Source organism: Mesoplodon bidens, assembly GCF_964165515.1.
Source record: "Mesoplodon bidens genome assembly, chromosome: X".
Classification (NCBI taxonomy): domain Eukaryota; kingdom Metazoa; phylum Chordata; class Mammalia; order Artiodactyla; family Ziphiidae; genus Mesoplodon; species Mesoplodon bidens.
In genome coordinates this window covers 74,139,907-74,158,727 of record NC_138163.1, presented here as the reverse complement: position 1 = coordinate 74,158,727, position 18,821 = coordinate 74,139,907, and the positions used below count along the sequence as shown (strand labels likewise).

The 18,821-nt window shown below is 33.6% G+C and overlaps 1 protein-coding gene across 2 annotated transcripts in view; it reads right to left on the bottom strand.

Annotated features, from left to right (window-relative positions):
• Positions 1-4,767: 4,767 nt before the first annotated feature.
• BRWD3 (bromodomain and WD repeat domain containing 3) overlaps positions 4,768-18,821 on the bottom strand; it is a 121,453-nt gene continuing 107,399 nt past the window's right edge. Inside the window, exons 37-41 of one of the 2 annotated variants that reach the window (XM_081223299.1) lie at positions 17,934-18,083; positions 16,451-16,614; positions 15,987-16,084; positions 15,283-15,441; positions 4,768-9,992 (exon numbers count right to left, since the gene is read on the bottom strand). In XM_081223299.1, the coding sequence (XP_081079425.1) occupies positions 9,238-9,992; positions 15,283-15,441; positions 15,987-16,084; positions 16,451-16,614; positions 17,934-18,083 (1,326 nt within the window). In that variant the 3' untranslated portion in view covers positions 4,768-9,237. The remainder of the gene's footprint in view (positions 9,993-15,282; positions 15,442-15,986; positions 16,085-16,450; positions 16,615-17,933; positions 18,084-18,821) is intronic. The other variant, XM_081223300.1, reaches the window with a different exon arrangement.

Here is an 18,821-nt window from a genome sequence, read left to right as displayed (position 1 = left end):
GGGCACAACAATGATAGGCCCACGTACCGCAAAAAAAAATAAATTAAAAAAAATAAGTAAATAAGTAAATAAATAAATAAATACATAAATAAATAAATACTGTTATAAAATTCAAGTTAGCAGGGGTTCAAATTCAGTTTTACTATATTTATATGGCTACTTGAAACCCACCAAATGTCTTCCCTTTCCCAAAGTCTTACCTAGGAAAAAAATACAAATCATTAAAATGATACCAAAGAAGGATTGGTATATGAAAGTTAGGTTAGTAAATGCTTTCTTTTTGAAACACTCTATTCTCCCTAGATATTTTGGATTTAGGGAAATTTTTAAAAATGAGGGTGCAGGGTTCCCCTGGTGGCGTAGTGGTTGGAAGTCCACCTGCCGATGCAGGGGACACGGGTTCGTGCCCCGGTCCGGGAAGATCCCACATGCCAAGGAGCGGCTGGGCCTGTGAGCCATGGCCGCTGAGCCTGTGCATCCGGAGCCTGTGCTCCGCAACAGGAGGCCACAACAGTGGGAGGCCCGCGTACCACAAAAAAACAAAAAAACAAAAAACAAAAAATGAGGGTGCAAGGGAAGAGTGGCAAATTAAATGAGTAAAACTCAGAAGTAATTCAAGGAATGTAAAAAAAAAAAAAAAAGCCCAAAACAAAACCCTAAACTAAATTAAAACCATGGCTTAAACCAGGAACCTTGCTATACTCTCTGAGAATTGTACTTAAAAACCATTTAAATTAAGAAGGGGAAAAAGCTCTAGGTTTTTCAGCTGGCAAGAGAGCACAGAGTGTGTAAGGTAGCAGTAACTGATAAATTTTTTATCATGCACTGTAAAGGACACTTATGTGCATTATTAGCAGAATTAATCCTCAAAATAAGATATAAGTAAATTCGCTACATTTTTCTTGGATATTTACCTTTGTGTAATTATGCATAAGATATGTACTTTAAGAGTTCCATTCATTTTTCTACTTACAAATCTGATATCTTTAAAACTTTTAGTTCCTAACTAACCACCTCCTAAAAGTACTAAGAGGCATAAAGACCCACATCATAATGTCCTCTTTATTAAATGATCTTAGATATAAGCAAAAAGAAATGTTATCTTCAAAGTACTTATTGCATGATTTTGGAGTCTTCTTTTCATAGACAATGGAAAAAAGGAAAATGGAACCAAATATCACTCCATTAATAAGATATAAAAGCTAAGACTAGAAACCTGGAAGCTGATATTCTGGATGAACAAGGCTTTTCTGTTTACTAGCCACATAATGTTTGGCAAATTACTAGATTTCACTGAAACTCATTTTTTCTGATCTGAAAAATGGAATTGACTGATAGTGTCATTCTGGTGCTTGAGAATATATTTGAAGATGAAATTTGTAAACTGAAAAGCTCTTTAAAAAAATCACAGTGCTTGGCACATAACAATTACTCAGTAAATGTTGAAATTAATTAATAAATATTGACTGAAATAATAAAATGAACAAATAAACAAATCTGAGAAGGAATAGACTAGTCTTCCTTTAGCCACTTCTTATCATTGATATAAAGAATGTAGGCTAGGTCTTCCCTGGTGGAGCAGTGGTTGAGAGTCCGCCTGCCGATGCAGGGGACACGGGTTCATGCCCTGGTCCAGGAAGATCCCACATGCTGAGGAGGGGCTGGGCCCATGAGCCATGGCCGCTGAGCCTGCACGTCCGGAGCCTGTGCTCTGCAACGGGAGCGGCCACAACAGTGAGAGGCCCATGTACCAAAAAAAAAAAAGAAAAAAAAAGAATGTAGGCTACAAATTCCTGGTGGTAAATATCTTCTTCTATGAAGGAGATCCCCATATGTATCTGGAAAAATAACGTAGCTCATTATCTCAGATTTTTCTCTGGAAATTTCTGCTTGAATAATTATAAGCAAAGCAATAAAAGATTAATATTTTGACAGTATTGAAAACTTATTGTATTCACCGGTCATCTTTATGAGGCAACTGGAGAGTAAAAATATATCTACCATAAACTTGAACTATTATTTTGCCTTAGTAACTATTTTTCTGTATCATGATAACTACTCAACACAATTACAACAAAAATGAACAGCAACCTTCGAAACCGAAAGGCAATGTGACTATGATCAAGCAAATGATATTTTCTGCTCCATAGGACCACACTAGGCAAAATTAACACTTATGTTCTTATATACAAGGTTTGCTATAATTTGTAAATTAAAGTTTAACAAATAGAAACAATTCAAAACCACCACTATTTCATTATTAATGTTTCAGATGAACAATGCCCATTGTAACAAAAAATCCCCTAAAAAATGAACTATTTATAATTTGGGCTGAAAATTTCATTTTAACATGATATTCTAAGCTTTTTTAATAAGAAAAAAAAAGAATCACCTTCAGACAGTTTTACTGCCTGAAATTACTTGACAGGCTAAACAAAATTCCAAATATAAGTTAACATGTTGCTATACAAAAACTACTTAGAACTGTAGCATGACAAAAATCAATCACAAAAAAATTCCTAAAAATGAATAAATCTCACCAAGTAATATTAGTAACCTAAATGAAGCAATTTAAAATGTTTTGATTTCTTCATATATTTACTATAAAACTTATTCTCTAAGAGAATCATAAAAATGCTGAGCAGGTAATCTGACTATACAAAATTTACAAATCAATGAAAGGATACTAGCTTCAGAAATTTGTTTTTAAAAGTTCTCCAATGTCAAATTAAGATTTAATTTGTTAATAATTAATAACAGTTAGAATTATCTATTAGATGTTTGTAATCGACAGATAAGAGGTAACATTATTAAGGCAATTGCCACAGCTGGCAAAGGAAAAACATACTAAAGTTACCAAGAAAGGAAAGAAGAAAAAATGTCTCTTCAAAACTTCAAGAAAACACTGACACCATAAAATATTCATTTTATTTAATGTTGTATTTGGTTTACCGGCAATCTGTAGCATTAAAAAAATCCTTTATTTATTTATATGAAAGACCTAAGAAAGCAACTTAGGTGTACAGGCTTAAATATCCAAAGAAAACCAACTCACAGGCTCAATGTTTTGGTTTCAATTTATTTTGTGCATTTTTGGAAAGTAGCTTTAAATTGTCAGGGGAATAAAACTGAGGAAGAGGGTAGAGAGCACTCTGTCCTTGACCTTCCTAACTAGAAAGAAAAATGGATCTTCTTCTGAATACTACTGTAATATTTTGTTATAAAAATTCTTTACTTTTTTTATCTCAAAAAAAGTATCAGGTGAAGTCAGAAAACAACAGAGCCTGCTAATTAATAATTTTTAATGTACACTTTTATATCTTTAAAGAGGGCTATCTTTAACCAATCAAGCAACTATACACAAATACCAAACAATGCATCTCCACTTAAATCTCCAAATATTGCAAAAATGTGGACTACTTTCATAGCCATAGGATATGATGCCAGAAGGCAAAGGTGATATTTTTGCTAAATACCTTATTTCTTAATTCTAAATACACAAAACAGACAGTATATGTATGAAACATACAGTTGGGTCTTTAGCCAGCTTACTTACCTTGAAACGAATGGAGTTCTGACCACTGGTAAGAAAATTCTCAGCAGCCATTTAGTTGCATAAGTGGCATGTTCTTGTTAGGGCCTCCAGTTCCTGGCTTAAAAGTTACCTCTCACCTTGGGTCTCTCCCTTCTTCATTTACATTGAATTAAAGCACCATTTATAATATAGTTAAGCCTCTGTGGGCAATTTTACTATAAATAAGAATGCCAGAGATTCATAGCTCAGCTGTTAAAACTTATAAGCTATAAACACATTAGAAATCTATTCATTTCAAAGAGCTCTCTCTACAAAACAAAATGTTGAATAAAGCTTTGCAGGCTGTTTTTTAATGCACCAAGCAGCCCACATTTAAAATGCTAACATATTTTTACCTAAAAGTGACCCAAAGAATATCTGCAACAACTAAGGAAAAAAAGAAAAAAAACACCTTAATTTTCTTTGATAGGAAGAAGAGCCCTAGTTTCTCTAATTAAAATAATAACAATAATAGAATATTATATGACAAAAGACAAGAAATGAAAGGCCTAAGAGTTACATGTTACCATTTCTGAAGCTGGATAATGCAAAGGTAACTCCATATTTCTTTCTTTTTGTTAATTTATCTCCAGTACCTGAGTTGAGGCACAAAGCAGGAAGAGTGCAATCGATTCCAAACAACTTGGAATTTTATTGTAAACATCCCATAAAGAATGGCAACAAATTAGTTCAGTTTTTTTTTCTTTGAAGATAATTGCTTATAAAGACTAATAATTGCCAAACAAAACATCTTTTATAAACCAAGCCAGTTTAGTTTACCTTTCTTTACTGAATTTTAGTTTAATGGACATTTTGTCCATATACAATATCACATCAACTATTAACTGAATGATTTTCTACCTTAAAATTTATGGATACTAAGAACAAACATAAAGTACAGTTTTGTTAATACTTTGTAAGGGATTACAAAAGACAAGGATGATAAGTTACAGGACAAAGAAATAACTTACTGATTGCCATCACCACAGTATTGTTTAAAGAATTAACATTTGTAGTACTGCCTAATATGTATCTGGTGGTATATGTAAAAACACATTTCCCAACTGTGTTTCTAAATATTTTTGTATGTGATTTTAAAAGTCAATTACCAATGGCGATTTTAATACGTATCAATAGTTTTATTTTTTAGAAAATACTTACAATGCTTTTATGTCAAAGTCTCATATTCTAAATTTAATTAAGATAGGCATAAGAATAACAAATGGGCATACATATAAATAAACAAACACACCTTAACTCTAAACTGCAGGGCCTTTCTACTGTACTTCTTCCATCAATGAATCATAAATTGCCAGTCTTGTTGAAGTTTGCTAAATTAGGTGCACTCTTCATTGCAGAAAGAGAAATGAGGATAAAAGCAAGCAGGAGAGAAATGATGGAAAAGGAAATAATCAAGGATAAGACTATATAAGAAATAAATGTCAAAAAATTTGAGGACAATCCATATTATACAAAATATAGCACCATGAAAATAATTTAACCTCATAATTAGAATTTAAACAAAACTTGTTAAATTTGGTAAATTAAACTTGGTAAAGAAACTTTACTGAGAGGTGAAAAGCAAAAAAGCATGAAAATATTTTCACACTATTTTTTAAAACAAGCCTTAAAACCATGTTAGAATATTCTATTTTCAATATAACTTTCATAAACCCTCATGTAACACAAAGATGTTGGGGATGGAGTTAACATTTAAAACAATGAACTTTAAATGTTGAAATTTCCATTCCTTCCCCCAGAAGTAAACTATTTATTTCAGAACTTGAAATGTTGGTAATTGTTTAAAAGGCTGGATATAAAATTATACTGAAAATTATACAGGATGTAAGTCTTTTTGAGGATGTGAAAATTCCAGCTTAAAAAAAAAGAAAATTCCAACTTTAAAGATAAGTACCAGTTGGTAAATGTGCATAAAATAATTCCCGAGATATATGAGCAAGTAATAAGGTGTTTAATTTTATCACTACCACAACATACAAATTTTGAAAAATGCTCAAAAATGTTTTTATCAAAAAGCTAGAAGTAGCATTCACATCTTTCTCTTTTAATTATTCTGTTATTGTCTGATGACAACCTAGGATTACAACAAAAACAACAACAAAGGTAAATGACTCAAATTTAGTTCAAAGTACTGGAAGGCTGAGTTAGGTATCTGAGCACACAGTTGTGCAGAATAAGATTTATTAATTTTACTCAGTTTCTTAGCCTCTGGGTAAACAAAGTGCTGTATGGAAGAATTCCAGCACAAGCCTGATCTCTGGGAAGGGAAACAGACAAAGAAACATATGAAAGAAGGGCAAATTAGATTTAAAAAAAATAGGACACATGTACACGACAAAACCTAGATTGTTTATCTAGAAGGCATAATGATATGGATGATCAAGCAGTATATATACAGGCTAAGCACTTTACAAAAGAGGCAATAAATTGGTAGACAGTGAAAACGGCTGTCTTCCATACAAACTTTTTTTTTTAATGTCTGAGATAAAGCGTGTCAAGTTGGGGGGAAAAATCTACATATAGACCTATGCATGTGTGTGTGTGCGCGTGCAGGCACGAGCACCCACGTGCACACACACAAACATATTTAGTCATTACATTAATAGGCTAGTGAATGTTTTGGAAAGCATCCTATTGCTGGAAGAGATACACACAGCAAGCCATAGAAGAAACACACAATTCTGTTTTCATAAACAGATACACATGCTAGGATCTTAAAGCTGGGAATTAAAACATTATTAGCATTCATGAGAAATATTACAATTCATTGACTGTTAATATCTAGCATAGGAATAGGCTTGTACATGTATATGGTCTCATGGGCCTAAATGTAACTGTTTTTTTCTTAGCAATTTATTTAAGATTTAGACTTTTCTTCAAAATTCTTAGCTCATTTCCTACTTTCTTTGCTATGGCTAAACCCAGATCTTATTTAGGTTTTAAGGACCTCTAAAATATTAAAGTGATAAAATATCAATGCGATATAAATTACAACACATTCACAGGAGGTGGTATTACAAAAAAAAAGCAAAGTATAAATGGGGGGGGGAGGGAGTCCAGATATAAAAGTAAAAATACTGTCTTCCAAACTTTTATTTTCACACTTATTAAAATAATTTGCATGCAAACAGAAAACAATCTGTTTGTTTTGTAATAAATGATAACTATGCTCATCTAACATACCCTGGTGACTAACTTTAAATCCTAATAACTGAAATCAATATCACAGCAAAATGCTGTTCACTAGTATTTTCACAGTATCTCACTACATATAAAATATGCTTAAAAATGTCTTCAGCCTTATTATTCTAATTATCTAAACCTAGAAAATCTTGACGTTTGGGAAATAAATGTGCCATTTTTATTTTTCAAAATAAATTATAAATAAAGCTTGAGATAGCTAAATCACACAGATGGCAATTCTTCTACATTTCAAGAGGTCGGCTCTTCATAGAAGAATGTCAAAAAATTTTTTTCACACTAAAATGATACACATTTGAGTATATCCATGAATTTAAGTAACTATGTTACTTTGAATAGGGTAGGCCAAAGTGTTATCGATTCCAGGAAAACACAGGCACACATTTAGTCTAAATGTCTAAGATATGAAAAACTAAAATAGTAGATTTTAGCAAAAATCAAATGTAGAGTTTTAAACATGAATATTTTTGAATCTATATTATGGTTAAAAGTGGCAGCTGAGTTACAACCAGAAGTAATTTTGGTTTAGTGAAAAGTAGACAACAACAACAACAACAAAAAATCAGCTTGATCTACTGTCCAGTAACAGAAGTTAGTTCCATTAATAATTCACAATACTAATTCACAATACTTTCTTAAAGCCTGAACATCATTTCTACTGCAAGTGAAAATTGCTTAAAGATGTTAGTCCGAGAATAACCCCCACCGAACCCAACCAAAAAAGCAAAGTTATGTGTGTACTCCTTCCTCTGCACTTAAGGATTTTCAGATGCATGAAATGATTGAAAGCATAAGACAAATACATTAGCTTAGGAAATATCCTGGGATTACTAAGCATACATTAAAACGTTTCTTTTATCCCACAAGACTGATCTATGCGCAACAAATCGGTTGCTACAAAAACAGAGATCAATATTATCCTTCTCACCTCAAAAAATCTAAGAATCTAATGAATTAGCGAATTTGCAATCTCTCAAATTTGAAGAGTAAAATTGATCTTGGAACTCAAGCTCACTTATGGAACCATGTGCACTCTACTGCTGTAAACAAGACCATACGGTTTAAAGTTTTTTAATCTATAAAATAATGAATCAAAATATCAGTGTGCAGTGCAACCAGGTTCTATTCTGAAAGATTATCACAGAAGAACCCTTTGGAATGGTATGAGCAGAACCCTATTGAAGTTGATTCAAAATATTAGCTAGCCAAAACATTCCAACTCAAACTAGGTGCTGTGTTACATTTTAAAATTCAAAACTAGTCACTCACAGCTGTTAAATAGTAAGTGGTAGCAGAGATATATAAGTAGTAGATCAAGTCTACTTATACAAATATGTTCTAAGAAAAGACTAATAAGGTAGAGCATACTAAAGAAAGTTTGTTAATTACAACTATTAATTTGAGAACCAATACAATTACTAACCTCTCAGCTTATAACTTATGAGTATTCACTCCTATCAAGCTTGTTCTATTTCTCCTTAGTAATGAATGACAGCATCTATTTTTCTTAATGTTTCCAGTAGTTGTAGTTAATAGAGGTAGCTGAGCTACTATTAAGTTATTCTTTGTGGATGAGGATTTTTCAAATGTTTAAGTTATTTTTTAAGCTACACAAGTTCTATTAATGCAATAAAATATAATAGGAAAAAGAAAATGGATGCAAGAAACTTTTGCATTTGGCACCTTGTCTAGATTGATACCTCAAGTATTCTTTTTTTAATAAAGTTAATGCACACATCAGGACACACCACAAAGATTTGCTACATATTTACAAGGCACCAACCCTTTCTCACCTTTAACATGAATTAAGCAAATCAATGAAAAGCATATTAAGAACCCCCCACCCCCCAAAAAAACTGTAGTATAAATATATACTTCAGTTCAGTACAATTCAGGAAAGTTTGGCCTGGGAAGAGTAAAATAATCCAGATCGTTCTTACAATATAGAAACTGTAAACATTTAATAGCTGCCTTTAGGATTGGTGTATTGTGCAAAAGTTATTATTACTGGTACAGGAATCAAAATGGCAAAAACAAACTATATAAAACTCTGTAAGAAGGTGCTATACTTCTGTGATACAAAAGCAAAAGAGGGATATTCCATTGAGATAAAAATGTCATGCTACTCTTAAGAAGCTGAATGCTCCCTTCATGTAGTAAATCTGTAGTGTGTCTGTGGTGTGTGTGTATGTCTGTGTGTGTGTGTGTGTGTGTGTGTGTGTAGAATTTTTTAAAATTTAAGGCCTAATGAATAAGGCTTGTTTGAACAAATGAAGTGTGGAGATCAAAAGTCTTGAAACAAATGTATACTGGCATAATGGAAAAGCACCAATGTGAAAGGAAGCAGAAGTCCCCACACAACTTGCTTTGTAGATTTCCTGGTAAATTCCCTGCAGTAGAAGGCCATTAAATTTTTAAAATTATTCTAAATTTATTAACTGTTAATAATTCCATCCCATGAGATGGCTAACCCTGGCTTTTTCTGTCATTTTACGGACTCTGCCTGATCTGGATGTACCAAGATTTAGAGGATCTTCAGTGGACACAAAATTGTCATTATCAGAATCATCATTATATAAAACAGTCCTCCTGCCTTGGTTTCTTGTTTTAATTCGAGGCAGTCTACTGAAACGTCCTGAAAACATAGTATCAAATTCATCATCTGCAATACGTGCACGTTTGGCTCTGGTGGCTCCTCTAGAAGCACCTCTTCCTCCTCTCCCTCTCCCTCTCCCTCTCGTGCCACCTCCACCTCTTCCTCGACTGCCTCGTCCCCTGCCTCCTCTTCCTCTGCCTCCTCTACTCCATCTACCCCATCTGCCCCATCTGCCTCTTCCTCCCGTGCCTCTCGTCTTCCAGTTTCTTTTTCCATTGGCATATTGCTTTCTGAGTTTTCTTTTAGGCCTAGTTTGTATGAATTTGCTATAGTCATGGTCGCCATCTACGTAATCTTGATCTGTTCTGGAAGTTGATTCAGAGTCAGAATCAGAACCACAGGTACTTTCAGAACTTAAACTGGATCCTAACTCTCCACTCTCTGAGGAAGATAAATGTGATTTCTCTTTTGTTTCTTTTTTCTCTTTCTCTTCTCTTCCCATGCTCTCATCTTCTTCTGATGCACTAAGTAGTTTCCTCTTGATTCCTGCCCGGGGCTCTCTGCCATCACCATTTATAAGGGGTCCATCAAGGGAGTGATCTAAATCAAGATGAATAATTTTTAAAGTTAAGCTTTGACATTGATAAGATGGTTATTTAGGTTCAAAAGTAAAATAAAAAGTCTATCAAAATATATTTGGTGCCCAAAGATAGATGGGGTAAAATCATGGAGAGTGCTGGAGTATGAATTTAGATCTGTTTGAAATTAAAGATACTAAGGTTTTAATTTTTATCTAATTGCTTTTTGCAGGGGATGGGGGGAGTGTAGAGGGATGATGGGTGGTGAGGTAGCTTGGTAGAAATTTTAAGGGCTTGAACTCTAGAAGGAACAATCTGGGAACATGCATCAGAATAATTTTATTCATTCATTCAACAAATATTATTGATTACCTACTATCTGCCAGGCATTGTATGGACTTTGGAATATGGCAATGATGAGACAAAGTCCTTGATCTTTGAATTTATATTTTAGTGTGGAAACCCTGATAGACAATGAAGTAAACAAATACATAATATAACTTCAAGTACTAATATGGGTTACAAAGAAAAAGAAAAGTGGGTAAAAAAAAAGAGTGTGAATGTATGTATGGGGGGTATATTAGATAGGGAAGACTTTTCTGCTGAGGCAGTATTTGAGAAAAGAACTGAATGAAGTGAGATCTGGGGAAAGAACATTCCACTGAAGGAAACAGGAACCCAGTATAATTAGAGTGGAAGAGAAAAATAAGAAGTAGTAGGAGATGACTGCCAGTGGAGAGTTTTAAAGCTAGAGAATGACAGGATCTGATTTACATTTTTAAGAGTGCTATGGTTGCTGTATAGATAATGGAATATAGGAGGGGCAAGATTGAAAGCAGAGATCAGTTGGGAGTACATTGCAATGGTCTAGGTAAGAGATGATGAGAGATGTATCAATAAAGGTGATGATAAGTGATTAGATTTAGAATATTTCCTTCTGGGGGAGCTACCAGAACCAACCTTCATAGTTCAAACTGACAGAAATTGCTGATGGATTGGATGTCAAGTGTTAAGCACAAAATGAAGATCAACTCCTAGGTTTTATGCCTGAGTAACTTGGTGAATGGTAGAGATATTTTGCTAGGTTAGAGAACAATGAAGGAGAATAGATTTGGGCAATCTGGTGGAAAGAAAAAATCAAGATTCCAGATAGAAATACTACTAGAAATCCAAGTCAAGACATTTTAAAAAAGAAAAAGAAAAAAAGCAAGTGGATATACCAGTTCAGAACTCAGGGGAGACTTGGATAGAGTTGGAGATATAATTTTGGAAATTTTCAGTAAAGAGATAACATTTAGGGCAAAGAGAAATAAGAAAGCTCACTGAGAGAGCAAGTAAAGAGAGAGAAGGTGGCTGAGGACAGAGACTTAGTATATTCCAACATTTAAAGATAAAGAACAATTGGCAAAAATAAGTGAGGTAAGAGGAAAATAGGAAAGTGGACTGGCAAAATTGGAGAGAGCAAAGAGTAGGGTTGTATGGTAACCACAATTACAAGATTAATCTAATAGTCTAGGTGTTATGGATTGAATTTTCTGTGCCCACCCCACCCCCTCAAATACATATGTTGAAGCCCTAACCCCCAATATGACTGTACGTGGAGCCTTTAAGGAAGTAATTAAAATTAAATGAAATCATAAGGGTAGGTGGGCCCTAATGCACCAGGACTTGCCTGTGTCCTTATAAGAGAAAGACACACCAGTGCTCACTTGCTCTCCTTGTCTGTGTATGCAAAGAAAAACCTCACACGAGGACACAGGGAGAAGGTAGCCATGAGCAAGCCAGGAAGAAAGCCCTTACTAGACACCAACCCTGCTGGCACCTTGGTCTTGGATTTTGGACCTCCAGAACTGTGAGAAAATAAATGTCTGTTGTAGGTATATGAAAAGGTGCTCAACATCTCTAACCATCAGTGAAATGTAAATCAAAACCACAATCAGATATCACCTCACACCTGTTAGGGTGGCTAATATCAAAATGATAAAAGATAACAAGTGTTGGTGAGGATGTGGAGTAAAGGGAACCCCTGTACACTGTTGGTGAGAAAGTAAATTAGTACAGCCATTATGGAAATCAGTATGGAGGTTCCCTAAAAAAAACTAAAAATAGAACTACAATTTGATCCAGCAAACCCACTTCTGGATATATACCCAAAGAAATTGAAATCAGCATCTTGAAGAGATATCTGTATTCCCATGTTCAGTGTAGCATTATTCACAACAGCCAAGACATGGAAACAACCTGTATGTCTCTCTACAGATGAATGGATAAAAGAAGGAAATATTGCCATTTACGACAACATGCATGGAGCTGGAGGACATTATGCTAAGCAACATATGCAAGATACAGAAAGAGAAATATTGCATGATATCACTTATATCTATAATCTAAAACAGTCATACTCATAGAGGGAGAGAGTAGGATGGAGGTTGCCAGGGGCTGGAGGGAGGAAAAATGGGGAGGTGTTGGTTAAAGGGTACAAAGATTCAGTTATTCTGGATATCACATATGCAGCATGGTGACTACAGTTAACAATACTGTATCGTATACCTGAAATTTGCTAAGAGGATAGACCTTAAATCTCCTGAACACACACACACACATACACACACACTCAGTAACTATGTAGAGGTGATGGATATGTTAATTAGTTTGATTGTGGTGACCATTTCATGGTGTATATGTATATCAAAATATCAAATTGTACACTTTAAATATATACAATTTTTATATGTCAAATGGTATCTCAATATAGCTGCTAAAAAATGAACATCTGTTGTTTAAGCCAATCTGTGGTATCTTGCTGTGACAGCCCATGTTGACTATTATACTAGGCTAGAGACTATGGGGATAGCAATACAAACTGTAGCAAGAGATTTGAGTGATACTAAAAAGTTGTAGACTTCACAAAACTTAGCAACTGACACTTATGAGGGATAAAAGGTGAGTCAAAGAACACTGTAAGATTTTAAGCTGGATGACTCAGAAGATGATGGTGCCATTAACTGAAATAGTGAGTGCAAAAAAAGAAGCAATCTTGAAACATAAAAATGGATGATACCTAAGTGTCCATCATCAGATGAATGGATAAAGAAGATGTGGCACATATATACAATGGAATATTACGCAGCCATAAAAAGAAACGAAACTGAGCTATTTGTGATGAGGTGGATAGACCTAGAGTCTGTCATACAGAGTGAAGTAAGTCAGAAAGAGAAAGACAAATACCGTATGCTAACACATATATATGGAATTTAAAAAAAAATGTCATGAAGAACCTAGGGGTAAAACGGGAATAAAGACACAGACCTACTTGAGAATGGAATTGAGGATATGGGGAGTGGGAAGGGTAAGCTGTGACAAAGCGAAAGAGAGGCATGGACATATATACACTACCAAACGTAAGGTAGATAGATAGTGGGAAGCCGCATAGCACAGGGAGATCAGCTCGGTGCTTTGTGACAGCCTGGAGGGGTGGGATGGGGAGGGTGGGAGAGAGGGAGATGCATGAGGGAAGGGATGTGGGAACAGATGTATATGTATGACTGATTCACTTTGTTATAAAGCAGAAACTAATAAAAAATTTTTTAAAAATGGATGATAAGCACTCAAGGGAAATTTTTTTAAAGAAGTACTGGAAATGAGACTGGTAGAATAAAGAGATGTTAGGGCTAGATATATGAATTTGGAGTCATGAGCATAAAGATGATAGATGTAGTTATTAAATTCCTTTATTTGTAGAAGACAAAAAAGTGAGAAACTGAAAATAGGTGGCATGAAAGGCCAAAGAAAAGACAAAATATAGAAATATAGGAGAAACAGAGATATAGGATCAGTAGAGTATAGAAGCCAAGCAGTGGAGTTCCTAGAGGGTGTAGTCAATAGCATGCAACGATATAGAGAGATCGAGGAGATGGGGACTAAGAAAAGGACACTGGTTGGTCACTGAAGATTACTGGTGATTCTGGGGAAAAAAGATTTTGGAGAGTGGTATGGGAAGAAGCCAGACTACAAAGCATAAAGGAATGTTTAAATAGAAAGAAAATAGAGGTAGGAAGTATAAGCTATTCTTTCTAAAAGCTTGACAGTGAAGGATAGAGCAAAAAGAGAAGTGCCATGAGTATGCAATGGCAGCAGGATCAGAGGAGAGGGTAAAGATATAAATTGGAAAAATAAAGGCACTAATTATTTTAAAGTAATCTGAAGTTTCAATATTTCTCACATAACTGATATAAAATATATCTTTAGAACATCTATTTTTAAGTTATTTGATACTTCAATAACAATGAATAAGCTACTTAATCTTTCATTAAAAATTTATATAAAATAGAAATATATATTCCAATAAACATATTTATAAAAGCATATTAATCATTCTTCACAAACTTCAAATAGATGAACATATTAGAACTTTCTGTGAACATGCTCAGGGTCCATAACATAGGACTAAGTATAAGAAGAAAGTCTGCATAACAACAATAACCTTCCAGTATTTATAACCGATGCCCTCAGACATGGTCCAAAATGGATGTACCTGATAATGAATTATTAGGTCTGTGATTTCTTTTTAAGCAGTGAAAATTATAATTCAAATAAAAGTTATATGAAAGCTCATCACATGAAATAAAAAACAGAGTTGTTCTGGTTGAAAGGAGAAAGCTCTTCTGAGTATTTCTGAAGTACCTTTTTGGATTATCCAGAAACAGGTAGAACAGTCTGAAAACCCCTGAATTATTGAGACAGCAGGCCCCCAAAGGAAGAGAATATCTGAGTAACATAACTGGAAAACCAAAGGAAGGTTTTAGAAGTGGATGTTGACTGAAAGAAGGCTCACTTTTCAACACAAACCCTTTTGTAAAATTGGGGTAGCCCTTAAAAATATGAGGCCTAAAAAAAAAAAAAAAAAATATATATATATATATATATATATATATATATATATATATATATATATATATATATGAGGCCTATTTAAAGGTGATTTTGGATTCTTTTTCCTTTCTTATTCATATGGTTTAATAATATGAAAAACCCTAAATGTGTCAAACAGTCTAGTTTTTACTGTGCTTGGGGAAAGATCTTTTCATTTAGTTTTTTCTCCCTACTCATTTAAAATTTTATTTTAAAAGACTAAGATATGTTTGGAAATCTGCATATGAAATCCTATCTGACTCAAATCTGACAATATTGAAATCCTCATTAACTATAAGAACATGCTAATTTTTACTACCTAAATACATCAGCTTTTAAATGATTTGTCTGCCATCATAAAGGAACAAAGAATAAATGCCCTGTCCATATTTATTTCTTACCTTGTTTAATCGGCAAAACTTTATTTCGAAATGATTTGGCTTTCCCTGGGTCATGGCTATTTCCACTTCGGCTATATCCACTGAAGCTCGATGAAGAAAATGGCCCATCCAGTTCGTCATCAAGTAAATACAGTGACAGCCCTTCAGCAGCATCTGAAACTTACATTTAAAAAAATTGTGATGTTAACATAATTATGTTTTCAGAAATTTAAACAGGCTTTTTTAAAAACTATATCTCAGTTATTTCACTCTAACATCAAAATTACAAACTGTTTAAAGAAAATATGAATATTTTGAGAACAAATGTTTTATTACATCATTAAGCTTTCAAGCACAGTTTGTCAGAAAAACTTGTCCAAGGAAACCACCTCCCCACACTATGAATCTTCAATTCTTAGGTTGGCAAATATATTACAGATGAGTGGTCTGAGATATTACAGATGTTAAAAATCATAAAGTCACATAATTTTAAAACTAAGTGACTTTAAAATTCATCTAGTCTTAACACCCTCACTTTAAAAATGAAGAAACTAAGTCCTATGACCTAATGTCTTACCCAGGGCCACAGAGAACTGGGGATAAAATGCAACTTTTCTATTGATACATCCAAATCCACTGCTCCTTGCATTATAAACCATGCTGCCTCTTCTATATTCTTTAGTTAAACTAAAATACAGAACACGAAAAACAAAAGACATATTTACCAGGAGATGAGAAAGGAGAGCTAGTCCTGGCATAAGACACTGAGGTATTCTGGTCATTTTTAGGCTGTAACTTCATTTGTTTCTGTTTCCCTTTTGGACTATAAGTAAAAATATATAATAATGAACAATTTTTTCTATTAGCAATATATTATGATAGTATGATACAAAATGCTTAAGCTAAGCAAAGAAGAAATGCAATATAATTTAAGTGAAATACTTCAAATTGGTAATAGGACAAAGTTAAATTTCAATCATTAAAATTAAAAAAAAAAGGTTTTGGTATAGTAAAATCCATATAAACAAGGCTTTGGGTTACCAGCTCCACCTTTACACAGGTATAAGAGTTCTAACAACAACAACAGAAAATCTATTGGATTCCTTCAAAGCAGTCAATAAACTTTAAGAAGTGAGGTAATACATACAAGATGCTTTGAAAACTAAACTGCTATGTCAATGTAATATACCTAGGAGCTCTGCTACTAGATAATGAACTGCTGCTACTTCTTAGACGTTTTCTGTACCGTGGCCTTCTCCTCTTCTGACTCTGGATTGCTGACTTATATTCAGAGACGATATTTTTAATATGACTTTCAAATAAGGCAGATAATCGCAATGTCATGCTATAGATCTGAAAAGGTAGAAATTAGTCTTGTTTTACCAACTACTTTAATTATATAAAAATAACAGGTTATAAACATGCCTGAACAATATCAACATCATCCTTTCAGACATAATATATGTGCTCCTTACACTTGAAAAATTCTTCCTGAAGAATTAAACAAAATACCATTTTCACCTACAAATTAATAAAGATTTTTAAAAGATAATATCCAATGTTGGGAAGGGGAGGAAAAAACATTCTTATACATTGCCAGTGGGTATTTTAACCTGAACAACATTCTAAGGACAATCTGCAATATTTGCCAAAAACGTTAAAATATATACATCCTTTGGCTAATAATTTCATCTTTAGGAATCTATCCTAAGGAAATATCAGAGAATTACACACACAAAATAATTACGTTCAAGGATGTTAAAGATGTTAGACACAGCATTATCCATTTTAATTGAAAAACTAAAAACAACCTAAATCTCTAGCACCAGGACACAGGTTAAACAACACAAAACCACCTACACAAAACCACCTACTCTTCTGTTTTCAAAGAGTAATAATAAGATGGAAAAATGTTCATAATATATATTTTTAAAAAAGGCTTCAAAATATAAAACCTACTGTTTAAAGATTATACAAATATTTATCAGTACACATGTAAATGTAGAAAATAAATCAAGTGTGAAAAATTATGTGTACAGAAATCAGTGAAAATTCATGTCATATGAAGTGGAAGTGAGCATGTATATACCTACTGTGCAATTGATTTTAAAGTTAATCAGATACTAGTGATTAGAAAATACAAAAAATTATTACTTTTTCATTCTCAAGATGCTTAAATACTGACAAAACACAGAGAAAGTATTAAATGTGAGTATGAATAAACAGTTATAATTTCCCAATATAGTTCACTAATTTGTTATAATAAAGGAACATAAATATTCAGAGCTAATCTAAATATTTCATATAAATTAATCCAATCAACCATTTTTATTTATCAAATTATTTATTGGATATATTAAAGAGTACTCAAATTTCTACCACTACTTTCCTTGACTTCTCTCTGGCAAATATAGGTATTACTTAAGAGTAAAGAAGAGGCAGGTAGGAGAAAGGAAGAAGGGTTTAATTTCAGAATGACTATGCTAAATGTATCTTTAATGCATGCTTAATAAACTGTTTCAGGGAAAGTACTGAGAATCAAACTTTAGAAACTATGTCAGAATGGTAGTACATACTTGTTTAGCAATTTTAAAACTGGTGAAAGAAAATTGCCTGATATATATAACTAAACACTTAGGTAATTAATCCACCTAATATTGTTTTTTTCATACCCTTGACTTTTTATTAGAGGTATAAGCTTTGGAGTTGCTGAATATTTGGCGAACATCCTTATAAAATTCCAGAGGACTACCATAGTTTCCTGCTTCCAAAGTTTCTTTCACAGTGCTGAAGTCCATAGGAGTGTCTATAACATGACAATCCTACAAAGAAGAATGTGTTATTAAACACACAGGCTGAGTAACAACACTACATAATACAATGGGACTGAGATTTGCATCATCATGAAACAAACACACTGCTCTTCAATCTGCCAGTTACCTCTTCGTAGTCCCAAACCATCAATTTAATAGAGGTCTTTGGTGGCTCAGGGAAACAGCAGGGGTCTGTGGGAGGGTCTTAGCCCTCACCTTTCAATGGAAAACCATATGACTCTCTCAAGGGACAGAACAGAAAATCCACAGCCACTGGCTTCATCTCTACATAGATGGGAATATCTTGGAAATAGGTAGCGAATTTGTGACATGGAATTATTTAATTCTGTGTGAATAATCCCATCTTCTACTTTCATTGAGCAATGTGCCAGGGAGTTGGCATGAGGGTATTCTACCTAAACTGTCATTAGTTGAAGGTCAAAATCAAATTGGCCATGTTTGTGCCTTTCTCCTATCTTTTTGTTTTTTAATAAATGTGACACTTGTGCTTCATCTAAAGTCTTCAGTCTCAGATTCATAATTAGTTTGATCTTTATTAGTTAGTGGTAGGAGAAGATTCTTTCTATTTTAACCTAAATCTTTCAAGTCTAGTTAAGATATTCCTAGGGTTATCATATGGAATTACATCTGAAATTTATACTTATGTATACCACAACCACCAATAATAAACATGTTCTGGAGTGAAAACCATAGTCAATATTAGATCCTTCATCCTACTTAGAATCA